Here is a 19854-nt window from a genome sequence, read left to right as displayed (position 1 = left end):
AAACTCAATGATTAAATAAAATATACCTCAATTAATACTAATTCTACAGATATTTGTTATAATCCAAATGCAGTATGATTCAATCAAGAAACCAGTTCAGTTTTGTTTTGCATAATGCCAGTTTCTTTAAAGCAGTCTAGACCTATTACAGCATAATTCAACAGATGAATTAGTCGGCCCGTCTCTAATATGATATATTACTGATAAATGAAGACTCCGCCTCCCATTGGAAAGTCTAGGAAATAGCAGTAAATCAACGTCCTTATGAAACAACGTGGAACAATGAGATCTTTAAGAAAAGGAGCTGAAGTCATCAGTGCTTTACGTTTGAGGAGAAGATTTCTAAATTCTGTACTGGATTTCACATGTACCCCGTAAAAAGAAGCAAAGATTGGAGCTACGCTTTCCTGCCGATCCTCATCGGAAGTGTTGTTGCGTCCTTTTACATCAGCTGATGTGGTAGCTGGTCACCTGAGAAGATACTCCCACCTGTACATTCAGCTATAGTTACTCAAATGAGATTCACAATAAATAAATAACAGACTAACAGGAATCCCAGACTTTATAAAGCAAAACATCCTCAGACACGATTCTTCGCTGTAGCAGAGCTCCAATAAAACACATTCATATCCGCTCAGCCCAGCTCATCATTCTTACCCGGTGGGATGATTGGATTTTAAACACTTTATGTGGGAAGGGAAGCAGGTTGGGATTAAACAAATATTCAGTAGAAGGCAGTCGGGTAGGGAGGGGGGGGGCAGTACAGGAGACACTCACCTGCCTCTAAGATGGGAGATCATGGGAGTACTTTGAGGTGTACAAGCATTTGCTCTGACGTAAACCACAAGGTGATTTCTCTGGAAGTGATTAGATCAAGCCTCTGAGGACCCTTCATAACGACACGAGTACGCAGAAATGTTAAATACGGGTTGCTTTGCGCGGCTGCGTCCTCTGATAATGTCACAGCGGTCAGAATCTAACAGGATTAGATGGTCGGCGCCTGAATTAAAAGCCTGCTTCCATTCTTGCATCAGAAGCAGGGAGGGACATCGTAGGACACGCGATTTCAAATGAGGAGTAAACGGCATCACCGTGACATCCGCCATTAGTTTTGGAAATGCTCATGTGTCACCTTGTTGCGTTTGATCGTTTTTATAAAGTGGAACATAAAAACCAGGCATGATGGCGGCTTTCCTGATCCCACAGCATTTTATTGCAATTCATCAGTAACAAAATAATCTGGTAGATCTCTCTGGTAGAAAATTGTTCAATTTCCAAATTACACATTGTAAGACTGTAGCTAAAGGTCGTCTTCAAGTGTCATTCATCACTATGGTAACCAGAGGTGTCAAGTAACCAGGTACAAATACTTTGTTACCTTACTTAAGTAGAAATTTTGGTTATCTGTTAGGGGTGTCACGGTACACACAAGTCACGGTTCGGTACGTACCTCGGTTTAGGGGTCACGGTTCGGTACGGGTTCGGTACGGGTTCGGTACAACGGGAAAAAAAATACAAAAAGTCCCAAATGTATAAGACGAGTTTTTTCTTCCTTTATTTTGATCATAGCATTTGAAAGTTAAAGTTTGTTCAATTGGCTACAAAACTAAAAAGCATCTCTTATTAAAGTGTAAAATAAATAGAATAAAACATTTAACTTGTGCATTAGTGTTTTTAATTTTACCACGGACTGGTTTATGTGAGCGCGGGATGGGACATTGTAACGAGGCTCGAGCACTTTTAATAAATACTTGAACCCGGGCTCCTCTACTGCTGCATATGGGCAGAGCCGTCTGGGGGCGGAGCATTCTCCATGGGCCCTTATGATAGTCATTTTAATGTTCAACAACATCATCCTACCCATCAAACTACATTTATTCTCACTTTTATTGAGCCAAGCCTATAGGCCTATGCTGCAGAAAGCAGAGTAAAGTCACACAAACTTGTTCAGAAGAACACACACACACACACACACACACTCAGATAGTCACGGACTGACTCAGTTCCATCTTTGATACAGCTTAAATACAAAAAAAACATAACTGGTCTTAATTACACAATCTATTTAGATATATAGACACAGCGGTCTGTAACATCATTTCTGAGCTCTATAACAGAGAATAGACTCTAGTCTCGTTGACAACAAGACAAGCTCATTAAAATAGGCAGCTGGTCGAGGCTACACAACATTCTGATAAATAAATTATTTATGAAGGTTACACTCACTCACCAACGGTAGTTGACTCTTCCATAACCCAAAATAATCCAGGTAACGTGGAAAACGGGGTAACATTCAAAACTTTGTACAAATTTAGTCCTCTTTTAAACTTTAGCGCTAATTTCCTTCACGGCAAATTTGAGGTACGGCTGATTTATGGTACCGCGTTACACCAACGCAGCACCTACGGCGAAGGTTGCGCGTCGACGCATAACCTCGCCGTAGACTGCGCCGTACCCTACGGCGTATGCTCTGCGTCGCAGAACGCAGAACCATAAATCATGCTTTACACCCAATCCGCGTTGACACACGGCCGTGATGCGTTCAGGACAGTTGTAAATTAAGAATTAGAACATTTTATCGTTATTATAGCCTACAATTTATGATGATATACGAATTGCACATATATTTATTGATATGCACAGACTAGCACACATTTAGGTCTGTAATGGAACGTGACTGTTGATATTTATAAGGGAAAAAAAAACGATGATTGATTTTTTTTTTTTTTTTTTTTAACTCAGTCAGACGTATTCGCTGTATGACTGCGTGCACCGAACCGTGACCCCCGTACCGTGACGGGACGGGACGAATACAAATACCGTTACACCCCTATTATCTATACTTCAATGGACTTTTTACTTTTACTCCTTACATTTTCACACAATTATCTGTACTTTTTACTCCTTACATTTTAAAAACAGCCTCGTTACTCTATTTCATTTCGGCCTTTAAAAAAAAAAACTATCCAGTTAAATTGCTCCATCCGGATTGAGTGAATTTGGTTGTGGTTGTTTCAGATGTTCTTGTCCAGTTTTGTTCTTACATCCGTTCCCTCAGATTCCTGCATCTAAACTTGGATGTACATTCCAATAAAGGTTAGGATAAATGATAACATGCCTCTGAAGTTTGACTTTTTGCACCATTTCAATACTTATAGGCAACTAGTCATCATATCTCCTGCTCTCTGAAACACATGTTAATGCTCAATAGTACACATATATGGTTCTTTAATATATTTGCATTATACTAAGATGCATTCATTTTCAATGGCTTTTGTCCTTAATGACTTTTTCCCCCTTACATTACTTTTACTTTTATACTTTAAGTAGTTTTGAAACCAGTACTTTTATACTTTTACTTGAGTAAAAAACTTGAGTTGATACTTCAACTTCTACAGGAGTATTTTTAAACTCTAGTATCTATACTTCTACCTGAGTAATGAATGTGAATACTGAAGACACCTCTGATGGTAACACAGTAAGTGGAGGAGAACGTGTAATTCATGACATTTTCAAAACCTTACGAAAGTCATGTGCTCAGATTTCGTCTTTGGACTCCCTAAGAAGGACTCTTTGGTCAACACCTGGCAAAAGATGCACATGGTTCACTCTTGAGGTGAAAAAGGGAAGTGAACAGGAAATGGCGTTAACCCCATTTCCTTTAGTCAGTCATCGTCCCTCTTGCTCACCCGGGTTTACTGTAAGATACAGGTCTGGTATCATAATAAAGCAGTAACATTTGTCCTCCTGTCTTTCTCTCTGCCCCCCGCCCCCCCCCCCCCCCCCCCCCCCCCCCCCAACCTTTTATCTCACTGCAGCCTGCAAGTGCAACAGCCACGCCAACGTCTGCCACGTCAACACGGGGAAGTGCTTCTGTACCACCAAGGGCGTCAAAGGAGACCAGTGTCAGCTGTGAGTGCTCCATCATGTGACCACATAATTAAACACTCATCCTGCAGACCCTGATTTATTGGACGAGGGGATCAACACATTGTACCAGACTCTGGCTGCGGTGTGAACTTTAAATGTGGCCCGTCCTGTTCAATCACCAGTGTTGGATTATGGGAATAATCAGAGTAGAGTGTGGTGGAAGGAAGTGGGGTTTGACTTCAAACCTTTTTTTTTTTCTTTTCCTTTTGTTCATGAGAGAGTGAACTGTGTGTGTGTGTGTGTGTGTGTGTGTGTGTGTGTGTGTGTGTGTGTGTGTGTGTGTGTGTGTGTGTGTGTGTGTGTGTGTGTGTGTGTGTGTGTGTGTGTGTGTGTGTGTGTGTGTGTGTGTTCCCCTGACTGGACTTGACTGCTGCAGCACCACAATATTCTAAATGGCTTGGCAAACCAACACACCACAGAGACGGACTGAAAACTGCTTCATCGATAAATCGAGCAGAGGAGGTTAGAAAGCAGAGTACACTGCTGTGTGTGTGTGTGTGTGAGAGAGAGAGTGTTCCTGTGGTGTCCATGTAGAGCCAAAGCAACACACAGTGTGATAATACACGACGAACACGGTTGTTTTTGTGCTCTTTGAAAAAATGACGGCATATTTAATAGGTATCGAGTGGCTCGGGACATGTAAATACAGTAATTTTGTTCAAACACTAAACAACGCATGGCTTCACCATTACCACTTTGAGTGCGTAAAGCTTGGGTAAAGATATGGAAAGCAACATAACATTATAATTCAGCATGGGTCTGAGTCAAACCAAAGAAAATCAGTTGTGTTTTTACTTGACGGTAGACAGAAAAGGAGGAACGGCTCGTCTCCAGCACGTCCTTTCTGCCCCCACCACAGCTGAGGGCGGGGGTTCAAGTGTTTGTGGTCCTAAAGGGCCAATAAAAAGATCAAATAGGACCTTGTTGAGGGTTTTTCAGTTTAGTTGCCAATGTGGCTGAAGGTCCAAGTAGTTTTGTAACATCAGGTAACCGTGGTGTCAGTAAGGGGACGATACAGATTTACAGAAAGCTCAACCAAAAAAAAAAAGAATATATAAATTTTAGATTGCAGAGTGTTCCTTCCAATGACTTCCCTTAAGATTTGATGTGCTGTCATGCTGTAATTTCCAACATGGGATCAGACAGCATGCTTGTTGTGGAAAAACATAATAAACGCTATTTAATACGTTCTTTCCAACTACTGTAGATGAATAACTGAACTAAAACTGAGTGTCTAAGTAACCAAGAATAAGACTTGAGAGATGATTCAGATTTCAGTAGATTTAATTAAACAGTTGCATGCAAAAAGATCAGAACATACATGAGGCGTCTCGATGCAGAATGACAATGAAACAAATGAAGCATAATGATTTTAAGGCATAAAAGATGATTCATTCTTTCGATTCGAGTAGACGAAAACATCTTCAAGGTCAGTGATCTTTTTTGAGCGGACTACCAGTCTGCACACTTAGTCGGGCCAAGGCTATATTTTACTGCTCTCAGCAGTTTTAGTTTAATCAAGTGGCCAAGGCTGAATTTTCCATCACAATGCTTTTCATCAAAGACTTCAAGAAAACTGGTGTTGAGTGAATCAGCACAAACAACAAAGACATGAAAACGTACAGGTGCTTTGAGACTGGGGCTCCGACCCCGCTCCCCACATCTCACCTCTCAGGCAGCTGAAGGTTGAGGGAAGCCTGACGGTGTATAGACCGTACTCCACCACTCCATGGCTGTTGGTTCTTTGCAGCATTGAAATGATGATTAGTTTCAGCCTGATCCACATGGCGAGCCGTTCTTACGGCGTCTCATGCAGACGGTTAGCCCACAGGAGGGATGTCCTCTGCTGGTCTGAATCCCCAGGGCAAAGCTGTCAACTGCCCCCTAGATGTGGTTAGAGGGGGAAACCTTGGTATCCCCAATCTGTGTAGCTGGATTCCTCATGCAGTTCTCTGCAAGAATTTGTTTAATTTCATGTTTTAGTGCCCCACCCAGGATGCTTTGCCTTGGGAAACCCTACCAGAGCCAAGTAACCTCCAACAGCTTTGCTCCTGGGGTCATGTGGCATTCAAACTCTTCCATCTGAATCATCTGCACAGTATACCGTATTTTCCGCACCATAAGGCGCATCATATGATAAGGCGTCAATCATCATCAATAAATGGCTTATTTTCAAACTCTCTTTATATATAAGACACACAGAATATACAGTAAGATACCGTAATATAGTGGCTGGGGTTGAGTTACGCATCTATCTGATGGAGCTACGCTGCAGGAAATGCTACAAAATGCTACAGCAAATGCAAGAAAAAAAACAAAACAAGAAGAAAAGTACTGTAAGTCAAAACTTTATTAACAAAATAAAAACCAGCTTTCTGAAAACTTTGTTCACTCCCCCAAAAAACACAGAGGGGAACTTTTCCAGTTCATCCCCAAATCCCTCGAAATCTTCTTCTTCTGTGTCAGAATGGAACAGCTGGGCGAGTGCAGCATCCAATGGTCCCGGCTCAGTCTCGTCACAGTCGCCATGATGCGAGTCAGCGCCGCTGCTGTTGTTTTCAACGTCTGTGACGATTCCTGCCTTTGTAAAAGCTCGGACCAGTTGAGGCTGATATATCAGCCCGGGCATCCAGATGGTGGCGTATGCGCGCCGCTGCCGTCCCGTCTTGGTGAGCGTGTTCCTCTTCCGCCATCCACCACTCCCACGTACGCGTGGCTGATGAGTTTGAATGTCATAAACGTGTCTCTTTAAAGGGGGTCTTTACTCAAGTGATGTGAGACTGTAATAAATACAGTTTTTTAGCGCCGTTTTTAGCGCCGTTACTTCGGCAACACCGACTACAGTACCCAAAATCCCCCAGACTACAGTAACAGAAATTACCGTAATGATCCTATATACAGCGCACCGCATTATAAAGCGCACTGCCAAGTTTTGGCAAAATTAAAGGCTTTTAGGTGCACCTTATACTGCAGAAAATACGGTACGTGGATTTATTAACGGTTATTGTGTTGATAGATATTTTGAATAGATTTTTGACATATTTGAAGTCATTGTGGACATGAAACAGAGTCTTACCTATAAAAATAATAGAAAAAACCAACCTAGTCCACAAATGGCGTTCAGATTTACAGTACATTTGGTCTCCCAAAGGCACTCATACGTCCTGAATCTGACACGGCTACGCTCAGCGTTGACCCCCACCACTGGCTGCCCCATGCTAAGCTCAGCATCACATCTAAGTGATCCCAGACCTCAGGTCTGACCTGAACCCGGGTCAGGCTGAACACGGGTCAGCTGTCGTTCACATGAACAGAGGCTCTCTCCACGTTTCCACTGTCAGCTTTGATCAGTGCAGCCTAGTCGTACTGTCCGTGAGGCAGGATTTACCAAAGCCCAGTATGTGGCTCCGCTCATGACTTCAGATACTGAACAAGTAAACAGTGCAGGGTTGCAATAATGCAATAAAGCCTTAGACCAGGATGAGCGAGTGAGCAAAGGTGAAGACCAAATTAGGCCCGGCCCGGACAAAGAATTTTCCAGAGCTCTGATTGTTTTTAATCATAAAAAATAGCAGTAACTGGAGGTTCAGAGGCATAATAACTGGAGGAGCAGGAGCGGTAGCTCAAACCTGACCCCACACTAACACACACCTGTCAACTCCAATTACTCCCCATTATAAACATGCACGACAAACCACCTCACAAATCACACATACAAGGCCTTACACATCGCTATTTACAAACTAGGAACAAGTCCAAAACCCATTTACCCATCAAAAGTATAACACATGATTACACAAATTATAAACTAACATACAAATGAAAATCTAAATCCTGAAAAACCAAAACAACTCCTTCCCTTCCCTTAAGTCCAGTTACAGCCCAGCATGATGGTCAGGGATTTCCCCAGCTGGGCTCCTTGGCTGCAGTCATGTGTGGACCCATGAACGATCCCCTAGGAAGCACATCTCAAACAGAAAGTTAAATCAGGCCTGCATGAACAAAATAAACAATATGCATTTAAAACAATCACTGATGATCAGGGGCCTCATCTATAAAGCTTGCTTGCGCAGAAAAAGCGCCTGAAAGTTGCGGAAGCCGCCATCTACGCAAAGCCTCGGATCTAAAAAGAAAAAACTAACCGAAAAATCTGCGTATCCCTACGGCAACCCTAACCCTCCCGTAAGAATGTACTTGAGACACGGGGAACTGGCGAGGCAGGCTGTGAGGTGGTGAAATGAAGCCAGATTCATGTCATACTCTTAATAATGTCATCACATATCACAACATATATCAGACTTATAATATAATAGCGCTGATCGTGTCCCTCTGTGCCCCTCTGTGTGTGAAGCTCAGTCAGTCAGGACTCTGGTGCTGCTGGAGCTGCAGCCTCCTCTTCACCCACCGCTTTAGGACAGAACAAATGAGGGCCGTTTAGGGAGCCCCACGGAGCCCCTAAAGGGACTCAGATTTTTTTTCATATATATAATGAGTTTTACGCGCGCGTGAAACCTTTAAGTGCGGGTGTAAGCCTAAATTAGGGTCCCGCGTTAAAACGACGCAGAGCCTACGGCGTAGGGTACGCGGCGACGCGCACCTACTCCGTAGGCTCTGCGTTGGTGACGCAGAACCATAAACCCGCCCTGAGCAGCTCTGAGGAGAGACGGGAGAGGAGTAGGGGGAGCGGGGGGGGAAGCGGGGCTGCGGGGCCGTTCTCGTATCGCTTTCATACAGTGTCTTGATAAATTGCAATTTAAGGCTGAGCCTACCGTTAGTTTTTAAACTGTAAAATGTGGGGGGAAAACAAACATAATTTTGAAACGACGGGGGGACGTGTGTCCCCCTGTTGCTGCCACTCACTCTCTTTATTTCATACTGTTTATATACTTATTCTAACTTTTACTGTGACCACCAAATAATGTCGTTTTCCTGTCCCCTCGCCACAACATCTAGATCTCAGTCTCCGTGAAAGTCAGTGTCACGGTGGCTGGTCACCCTCTCATTCATTCTGACACCAAACAGGCTGCAGGAAGCCACTGCGCATGCTCAGTAGGCTCATCCATATGCATTTATGGTAAAAAGTGGGCGTGTAAAGGGCGGGATATGAGGTGGATTCAGCTGCACAGCCTTCCAGCTGGGCTGTGATTTATAAAGAGAACATTGCGTGCAAGATTGCGTGCACATGGTTTTATTGATCCGGATTTTTTTTTTGCGCCCACCATTTTCGGCTTTTGGGTGTACGTGCAATTTTAGTATGAATCCTACGCACTCCATTTTAAATGAGGCCCCTGACCTTTTAGCCTCTAGTGAGGGGAATACTTAGCCATTCCCTCACACGTAGTTTTACATTTCGTTTACGCATTTGACGGATACCTTCATCCCAATTAACGTAGAATACTTTCTCACAGTCGTGGCTCCTCTATCTAAACACACGACTCCCAATTCAAACTGAAATGGAGCCCCAGCCTAACCAGAGAGGTGCTGCCCTCCCTCCTCCCCGGCCAGCGTCTCCAGCTCCTCTCGGGGAAAACTGAGAGATTCCCAAACCAGCAGAAAGATGTACTCCGCTCCGAGCTCGTGCTCGGTCTTCCCTGAGGCCTCCGCACAGGTTTTGATACCTGAAACACCTCCTCGGGGAGGAACAGCCACTACACGGCTTAAAAAGAGAGGAACAATCTAGGATCAGCATGTTCTTGGCCCTGAGACCAACACCGGGATCCGACTCCAGCCAGTGTTGGTTTTAGTTCATCTCTTACTTGTATGCAGCCGTGGATGAAAATCCCTGTAGTTTAAGCCCTGCACTTTGATTGTAACAGCTTTTATCAACAGATATGAAGTTCTGAAGTCAAACATTAAAAGTACAGCATCATAAATAAACCCGTTTTGATCTTCGTTGGAGTCGGTACACAGCCTGACTGCAGCTGCAACCAATGAGCTGCTGCATCTACTCCTGAGAGACAATTTGAATATTATTCTGTAACTTTCCACTCCTTCAGTTTCCCTGGGGATTGAAAAACGTACATTACCTGCCCATATGGATAACCTCCAGAACCAATCACGGTGTAATGTACAGTAGGACGATGGAAACATGATGTATAAGTGCCGGAGCCAGAAAATGAGCAAAAACTCTAACGTAAATGGGGCTTCGCATCAGTGCAGCTGTGTTGCTGAAGTCAATTTACCAAAACAACTATTAAAAATTTAACTGTGAGGGAAAATGAGCTGCTGTTAATCACAGCTGCCACGTCTTTTGTATCGACTAAAACACGATGTCAGCAGGAGGGGTAGTGTTTTAATTAGAGCTAAAACAGTGACTCCTCATCAGTGGAGAACTATTATGAATATATGTCGGAGTTAATGGCAGACTCCAGCCTGCATATCGCACCAGCAACATGTTGGGCACATTTCAAACCTGTACTTCAGCTGAGAGCCAGTGCATATTGAATATGAAGGGAGTGTCTGAAGCTGCCAACTTCATGTCACGTGTTTTGGATCATGTCCTCTCTTTGATGCACGTAAATGTTTCCTCTTCTTCTGAAGCCACGCAGAGGCTGAAAGCAGAAAATGGTGCTTTTGTCTGGGTCACTTGAGCATCTCTAAGCCGCCGTGGCGCAGCGGCGTTCACCTTTGATTGGCTCCAGCGCTGCTGCTCTCCCTCTCCGGCTAAATGTCTGTCCGTCTCAGCGCTGCCTGTTGTGCTCCAGTCACTCCCAAATGGTGTGCCAAGTGGAAAAACATTAGAAAACATTGAATCAAAGCGACAATTTCCCTCCGTGGGTGGATGGTGGGCGGTTTTAGGTTGCAGGTGTGTGGATGTATGTGTGTGCTTTATGCAATGTCACTCAGAAATAATGACTGATGATGGTAAAAGTGTCTCTCTGTACGTGTGTGTGTGTGTGTGTGTGTGTGTGTGTGTGTGTGTGTGTGTTTGTGTGTGTGTGTGTTCATGACTACATTATCACTGTGTCCTCCATTTTAGTTTTTGTCTTCTATCTTATTTAAACTGTCAACATCTGTCAGTTTCTACCTTTTTACTTGAGTGATTTAATCTCAAGTAAATTAAGAAGAAGATTTAACATTTTAAAATACTACCTTACGTTTTAGTGGACATATCTCATACATATTATCTATTTTTTACTTATTATATTTTTTCTATTTTTATCTCTAATTGTTATTTTATTGCTCAGTGCTGCTGTTTTTACCAGGTCAAATTCCTGTGTACATTGTACATTTGGCAAAATAAAAAGATTTCTTATTTCTGAAGTAATCTTAAATACAAGTAGCTCTACCAGTTTTCATTTCTTCTTCTTTTTTTTTCTCCCTCCTCTTCCGTGAATCGTCTGAACTCGTTAGAAGAGCAGATGCACCTTCTTATAGATGGATGAGATCAGATGGATTTCAGATGGTGTTCAAATGTGCAGGTTTAATACCTTAGGGCTCACTGGGGACCTCACCCCACCCCAACATGGACTTTCTCGTGTTTTCTTGGGCAAATTATTGCCTTTCTCCTGCCGTTCATTGTTTATTGGAATTTAATTCATGTATTTTAAACACTATTATGGCTATCAAGGACCAAATATCAAAATAATACCTGGACTAGTCATGCAGTCATTTCGAATTATCTTCTTGGGCTAAAATGATCCAGATGATCTCATCAATCACACATGTTTCCATAAAAGAGAGTAATAGCAGGTTCAAATGTCAAACTGCATCTTTGCAGGTGATGTCACGGCTAAAGTCATTTTCCACCGCTTGTGTCTGACTTCATGTATTCTTTGATTGTCTATCTCTGTACTAGTGTTTTTATCCGGGTTTAACTGGGCCGTTCTTGACATGTGGACAGCTCGGTAATTTACTAGCATCTTGTGTGATTTACTGGCTGACAGTCGGTGAACATTGTTCTACGGCAGAGAGCTTTTCTGTCTCCGTCTCAACAATGTGCCACGTTTATGTTGATTAAAGAAAGAGAACAGAAATGCAGAGGAACAGGACCAGAATCATCTTGACCTTTAATCTGGCATGTGCTTATCGTTTTAGGAGTTTATGACATCAGTGAACAAAGCCGAGCGCTTGTCACTTGTACTGTGTGTGTGTGTGTGTGTGTGTGCGTGTGTGTGTGTGTGTGTGTGTGTGTGTGTGTGTGTGTGTGTGTGTGTGGGTGTGGGTGTGTGGGGCTGAGTCACGGTGTGTTTTAAGTGATGAGGCACTCCGATCTCATGTGGCACTTATCTTCCTCCCATTAGAGCTGCCGTAAGCAGCTTAAGCGTGTGCCCTCCTCTCGTTGGAGATGCAGGACTTAAGTGTCCCCTCAGGACGGCATGGCTCGTCCTCGGCCCCTACGCTGCTTCTTGCAAGTCTGCTCATCCAGGTTTCCTGTGACGCTACACACTGGATTTAACATGACAATAGGGTCGGGGAGGGAGGCGGTTGATTGGAAAACCTTTGGTCTTTTCATCTCTCCCCTTTTTTCTTTGACTTATTATCTCACTTCGTGGTTTTTAATTAATACCAATGTTACAAAATCAAAATGAATGCAAGCTAATCCCTTTTTTCACCTCCATTATATGGACGGGTTCAAACACAATACCACAGTACCACCATATCCTCTGATATTAAAGGATATCACTGCTCCATTTTAGTAGCACCTTGGTTTTGTGAGTCGGGGTCAGACACTTGACTCCACCCCCTTCTTACACTGGTTGTGCCTCTGTAGAAATTGTTCCCACATCTTTACCCCACTCCCCTTCTGAGGTTCAGCAAAGGCAACATGTTTAGAGTTTGGGTGGGGACAGATGCAGGGATGCTGGGGGATTTACTTACACATGGTCTGGGATGTCCCAGCATCTCTGCAGACTTGGCCAGCCCCATTTCTGTCTGGAGCCACTGATGTGAGACTTCTTGAATCAAATATATGCTCTCAAGAAAAAAAAACGTGTCATTATTTTCATAATTATTGCAGAGGAATAAACAAGAGCGGAGTCAAAATGCATAACTGTGTGAAAAGAGTAATCTGGATTTTCCTTGGGGAAATCTTAGAAGTAGTGCAGAAGTAGTGGCTTTTGCCAACAATCTCATTATTTGACCAAATGCGAAGAGGGTCTGGCGTCTGCAGAGGGTTTGTTTGATAGGAAGTGAGTGCAGGGTTGATGTCAGCGGTGAAATCAAGCGTGAATGTTGCGTCGGCAGACCGGTGGCCTGCTGACACCGAACCTTCAACTCTCAACTCCGCTGGCGAATAATCCTGACTTCACATGCTGATTGTTACAGATTTGAAAAACATAAACAAAGCGTAAAAGTAGAAAAATATGATGTGATTAATATAGGTTATATTTGTTTTTATCATATTGAACATTTGTTCCAAACAGAGGCCGGCGTAATTTATGACACCGCATTGATGACAAATCCCTTTTTTGCTGAAACAGGCTTACTGTTGTCCTCGATTTATTCCTTTGTGGGAGTCGGCTGGGAGGGAGTCCAAGGCTTTTAGAGTCGGAGTGCTCTTGAGACGACGCTCTCCCCTCTGGATGCCAACTGTTCCGTTAATAGGCCTTTTCCTTCCTCCCTTTAGCTTCACTTCTTTACTCACCGTGAAGAAGAGAAGTTCACCTGTCAGACTTTTTATGTTGTGCAGTTTCCCTCCACTTCATGTCCACAGCAGTCTGCAGACATGAACTAATAAACTCACCTCAGATAAGATGTTTAATTTAAACAGTGAGGTGCAATAATGTGCATAACGAAAACGTGAGCGTATCACAGAATCCTGGTTTGATGTGATGCTGTTTAATTGGCTAGATTTCAGATTTTTTGTTTTTTTATCGCCACCACTGGAACAACAGACACGTCACAATCAACGATCAAATGATCTTGATGGTTTCCTGAGCATAAAAGTGAAGTCACTGTACCCAGAATGCCTGCACATTCCCCAGATCCCAGCCCATCAGGTCCCCGTTGGGATGTGGTGGAACTGGAAACGGGAGTGACTGTGTCGGTGATGGTATCAGCACGTACCAGAATCCAGTGAGGTGAAGAGTTTCAAGGCTGGTGATGCTGACTTCATCACCACCAGATTTACCAACAGGAAACCTGCAGAGTAGCTTATTCACTGTTTGATTGGCAGCACTTAACGCTTATGATAACATTTTTCAAGGGCTGCAAAGATTCCTCGAGTACCTCGTATAACAAAAATCATCCAGGAATTTTCCTCTGATCAACACGGCCAGAAAAGCTTGACATTTTCAGCACATTTGACCCGTTTTGCAAAATCAGCAGATGAAAAGTCTGGCAGACTCTTGTCCGACCTCGGAGAGAGAATTTGGACAGGAAGTCGGACCTCAGTCGGAGCTCCATGTCCAAGATTACTGCTGATTAACTACTGTTTTTTCCAAGTTATGAGATAAGTTTACATCAGGCTGTTGCGTTACGGGTAAGGTTGTTCTTTTTATAATCCAGGCGGATGCCTTACGCAGTATTTCTGACTTCAACAATGAGTCGTGTGCGCGCTGAAATCCTTGACGTTACAATCTGACATGTACAAGATTTTTTTCTCTCTCCTCCATTCGACTCACTTAAGTTTCATAATGCCTGCTGTTCTTTATAAGGGAATCATTTTCCATTTTACGTATCCATAACAAGTTTGATAGAATCTACAATAATGTATAAGCTGTGCAGTAGATCCTCTGTACATGAGCCGTGACTAAGTGGTGAGTTGTTGTGGGGGATGTGGCTCGCTGGAAATCACCTCCCAAAGAGCTACCTGAAGCTGCACCATCACACTCTTGAACAAAAACCAAGTCCTAGTAAGAGCTCTACTGTTGCTGAATGATGATGTTCCTACTCTCTGTGTCTCTTCCTTGTCCCTGCAGATGTGACTCAGAAAACCGTTACCTTGGCAACCCTCTCCGAGGAACATGTTATTGTAAGTATCCTACCACTGGTTGGCTTGGGTCTCCGTCACCTCCCTGGTCTACACCCCCCCCACCCCCATCCAGCAGTGCATGTGTGTTTTCTTCTTAGGCCCGATTTCCACGTAGCAAAAACGGTGGTGTTTTCATGCGTTTTGGCCGTTCGTTTACATGAAAACGAAGCTTTTTATCATTTCTGAAAACTCCGGCCAAAGTGGAGATTTGCAAAAACTCAGTTTTCACGTTTGCTTGTAAACAGAGAGAAACGGAGATTTAGGCTTCAGAACGTCACATTATGCCACAGAAACGTCACCACACTGCAAAAACTCAAAATCTTAACAAAAATATTTTTTTATTTCTAGTTAAAATGTTTCATTTTTAGTCAAAAAAATCTCATTACACTTAAAACAAGAATCATCACTGGAAAAAAGTCATTTTAGGTGATGACTCTTGTTTTAAGTGTAATGACATTTTTTGACTAAACAAAGAGACATTTTAACAAGATAAATATTCCTGGTAAGATTTGGAGTTTTTGCAGTGCAGCGTTATGAGTGCGACCTGTGTTTAAAATTTGTTTGGTCAGTGGTCGCCGTCAATATTTTCTTGTATTTTATCTGTTTTATATTCTAAAGTCACACTTAAAAGTAACTCCACTTCTCTGTCACTCCAAACGAAAGACTCTCGTTCATCTTGGAAGTAACTGGAAGTTACTCGTGTCATTTGTCGACGTTTTTTTCCAGGATTTTGATTGGCTAGCATGGCTCTATGCTTCTCGTTACACTGCTCCCTGCAGGTTTGGATGCTCATAGCACCTTAACAGCTATTTATGTGGGTTCGTGTAAATGATGGTATTTTTCAAAACGTAGATGGGGAAATATCCGTTTTTGTAAATACCCGGCTATGTGTAAACGTGGCCTTAATCTAAACCCTCATACAACGGATTAACAGCTACTACGAGGAGGGGACCGTTTATCACTCTGTCTGAGCTGGAATGAAACGCTGCTGACACCAAACGTGACACTCGACCTGTCGCCAGACCTCCGTTTTAAGGAGGGCATATGAAAATCCCCGAGGGGATTTCTGATCATCATTTAAATTATAAAATAAATGACATTGTAGCAATGTTGTCAATATTGTTGTCAGTATCCACAAAAAATGCGCTGGTAACTTTTACTTCTCAATAAAACTTTATTGAAATAAGTAAAACATTACTAAGGCAGTTATTAATGTAACTTCCAAAAATAACAAGTTTGACGTAAGCTACCTATGTCACATATGTAGCCTAACTTTAAAACATAATCAGTCCCTTTAAAATATATATATATTTTTAATGTCTTGGTGATAAATAATACAAAAAAAAATGTATTGACACAAAATTGGCCCTAACCTAATCATTTCCCTGTAAGTTTTTATAGATGTGGTACAAACCTAGGGTTTTTTTTTAAATGTGGCCTCCAAGAAGCAACATTATATGAAATGTTTTACGCACAATTATGACACCTGCGATGTACGTGTGGGGTTTTTAGTTAACATGAGCTCCATTTTAGCTTCTCAACTTGGCATATAAACATGTCTGACATGAAATAAAACAATATTAGCCACAGTTATGGTGACACTACTGCTACATAAATCACATCTCTCATATTTAAACGTGTACGAGAATTGCTTTGTTGCAAAGGAAAGAAGGTTTTGTCCTCATTCTTAGTTTAATGAAAACTACGTGAGGGAAGTTTTACATTTCAGATAGCGAGGTAACTTTAGAAAGAGGGTTAAGTCAAGTTCAAAAACTGATGTAAGCTGTGCTCAGTCTGTTGCTATGGTAACTCTGAACATGGAGCAGGCCATGTTCCACAAACCTCCTTAAATCTGAAATGGGTTGAACTTAATCAGATTTTTCTTTTACTAGAAGGATTTCACCTGCGTTAAGTCACCTCCATTCCACCGCTGTAATATAAAGGTCATTAAATATTTATAAAACATTGCACTCCATCCCATGTCAACTCTGTTATTCACAGCTGCAGCCGTCTTACTTTTCTGCAGATAGATGTGCTTAAATTACCCATAGGATTCCAATAAAAGTTCAAATTCAACAAAACAATCAGGGATCTCCAATTTACGTGGTAAATCAGGGTATCAGAGCTCCGTTGATCATGTCTGTGCGTAGATTAGATTAGATATTCCTTTATTCTTCCCTCAGTGGGGACATTCACATAGAGTATCAGCAGAACACACAACACACACATGCATACACATACAGAGAAAAGGATAAAAAAGTACAAAAACATATGATTAAATAAATATACAGTATATACAGAAGAAGAAAAATAGTGTAGTATGATATATTATAAATACAGTGCAAAAACAGGTAGGATATGTATGAAAGAGTACAGTGTAAATGTGCCGAATGAGGGATGGGGATGGTATTGCACATGATAAATATATAATCAATAGATTATTGAGGTAAAAACAGAAAGGTATTGCACATCTTTGTTGTTATTGTCCATAGTTGTGGTGCATGTTTTAACTTGGACTCAACATATTCAGAGTTGAAAGAACCTTCCCCACTCCTACTCAGAGTTAATTTTGGGACATTATCTAAAATGACATTTCCATTTTCTCACTAATAACACCTCTTCAGGGTGTACTGTGTAGAAAAGTGACTGCCCCTTTTGGCTTTTAGCAAGAAACAAACAAAAAACCGGGGTGCTGACACAAACCCCTCATGGTGTGGTGAGAGGGACACGGGCCTGAGACTTCCAGGAACAGTGACGGCAGCAGAGGCTTCGGCCCCCAGCGCTCGTCACCTCCGCTTGCCGTAAATGATGCTGAGTCATTCTGGAGCACATTCAGAAACATGAGGAGGTGTGTGTGAACACCATGAAGGAAACTGAGCATTTTTAGGTTCTGCTTTGTTTGTTAAAGTCGGGGAAGTATCTAAAACAAGAACACAGACTTCACATATGAGGCTAAAACTCGGGAAGGTTGATTGAGGTCGATTGGCAGCGCCATGAGGCCTCCGGCTTCATTTCTGAGGAGACTAAACTGTTGGTGACGGCGTCACTTCTACAGAGTGTCAGCGGGACACACAAGCAGGCAGTTCAGAAACATTTGGTGGAGGAAAAACAAAGTTATGGTCCTGTCCTGTACTTTATTGTTTTTTTCTGTCTCCAGATTCCGTCAGGGTTCATGATGTAGCTCATTTGCAGCAAATTGCTGGTTTTTCCCATTTGGAGGGCAGAGAGAGGAGGAATGGCTCAGACGAAACAGATGTGTTGTGGCACGCAAGCTTGCACACTTCTCAGCATCTCTCTCTCTGTCTCTCTCTCTCACAAACAAACACGTATTAGTGTGTGTGGTCCATGAATTACCATCATTTGTAAAACTGAAACAAACTGAAGGTTCGAGTGTTGTGAAAGTCAGTAAGGGTGTCATTTGAAAGGAACGGGGGCCTCAGCTCGCCGTCATGAGCGCGGTCGCAGAGTTGAGAGCTGCTTTTTCAGCCAGTAGTCCTGTAGTCGCGCACGTTTCAGGCCGGGTTTCCCAGCCTATCATATGCCAGGGTGCAGCGCGGCCTGGATTCACTGTCAGGTCGCTAACACTGCGCCTTTGGAGAGTGTCCGAGTGACTGGTTCAGGCAGATTTATATCATTTCCTGTTAAAAAAAATAAATGGGTATTTCATGACTTGCGTTTCTTTGAAGAGGGAAAAGTATTTAACGTGGATCTGCTGCAGCGCATGTGTAATTTCCCCTTTAGGGGTAATAAACTATTGTAGAGCTGAACTGAATAGGCAGCAGGTCTCACAATGAGATCGTCGTGGACTCGACTATCAACGACCTCGTTGGTTAAAAATGAGAGAAAGATGTCGTTGGTGAATGAGCTGACTGAATTAAAGAATGACTAATGGAAACGGCGGGCGATTCGTGACTGGAATTCATGAACAGGTCCAGGAGTTTTAAACATGCAGCTTTGCAGTTTAACAGGACACTTTTATTCAGTTTTAGATTCAGTAACAATGATTATACACAGAGATTTGTCTCGGTGCACGAATCAGGGGGTAAAAGAGCGAAACCACCTGAGCCATCTTAACATCTTCTCATCCTCCGTCATGTTGATTACAATCCATGAAACAACATCATCAGTCCAAATTCAGAGCTTTTCTGCCGTATTATCAGTAAGTACCAGCACCTCCTCAGTACCTGGACGACTGTAGTACCTGAACATTCAAACGTCCAGATAGAAAGATATTTAATAATCTTTTTCATGTGTATCTCAAGCTCCTGTTTCAGAAAGTTGCTCATTAAAAACTGCATTGAGAAGGACATTTTAGTGAGAGGGTCCAGCGTATGTGTCAGTATAGATGATGCTGATGCAGGGATAGAAAAAGAACCTCTTCACGGCCCTGAAAACCTCAGCGTGCTCTGATTGGGTAAAGACTCTGTCCAGATTAGGCTCAACCCACAAGACTGATGCGCTGAAGTCAAAAAAACGAAAGACAGGGTTGCGGTGGACGTGGTATTGTTTTTTTCGCCAGTAAATGGGAAACCCCAAAATACAATTTGGAAAAACAATAACCTTTTGTTAAAGATATTTTAAGAAAAACATCCCATTTTATGTCACTTGGATTGTGATGTTCTAAGTCTAACTTTTAGAAAGTTCAGTATGTATAATAGTGGGGCAGAATTCAACTGATTTGGGTTCTGACTCAGTGTAGAAATGTTCTGCTGCTGAGAGGATCTTTGTTGGCGTGATGACGCCAGGTTGCTTGGCAGCAAGACGTCATCGTTGCTTTGATTCAGCTCCTGTGATGGCCAAACAACAGCTAACGGCCTTCTGGGTAATACTCACTGACCAAGCCAAGGCTCTTTGTCATAGGAATGATTTTACACCAAAGTGCAAATCGGTCTGAATGGGGTTATTGACCGCTCAACAGGATGCAGCAGTCGGAGTCACGCCTCCGACTGCTGCGATCGAGTCAGAAATGTCTTTGATCACAGACAGACTTAGTGTTTAGTTTACCTTTG

The 19854-nt window shown here is 42.6% G+C and overlaps 1 protein-coding gene across 5 annotated transcripts in view; it reads left to right on the top strand.

The window, feature by feature from the left end:
• The window catches only part of atrnl1a (attractin-like 1a), a 340130-nt gene that overhangs the window by 130004 nt on the left and 190272 nt on the right, over window positions 1-19854 (top strand). For all 5 annotated transcript variants that reach the window (XM_061745230.1, XM_061745229.1, XM_061745228.1 and 2 more), the window contains 2 exons: window positions 3819-3912; window positions 14793-14845. In XM_061745230.1, coding sequence (XP_061601214.1) covers window positions 3819-3912; window positions 14793-14845 — 147 coding nt within the window. The remainder of the gene's footprint in view (window positions 1-3818; window positions 3913-14792; window positions 14846-19854) is intronic.

The sequence above is a fragment of the Cololabis saira genome, chromosome 17 (genome assembly GCF_033807715.1).
Source record: "Cololabis saira isolate AMF1-May2022 chromosome 17, fColSai1.1, whole genome shotgun sequence".
NCBI lineage: Eukaryota > Metazoa > Chordata > Actinopteri > Beloniformes > Belonidae > Cololabis > Cololabis saira.
This window is presented reverse-complemented; position numbering and strand designations above follow the sequence as displayed.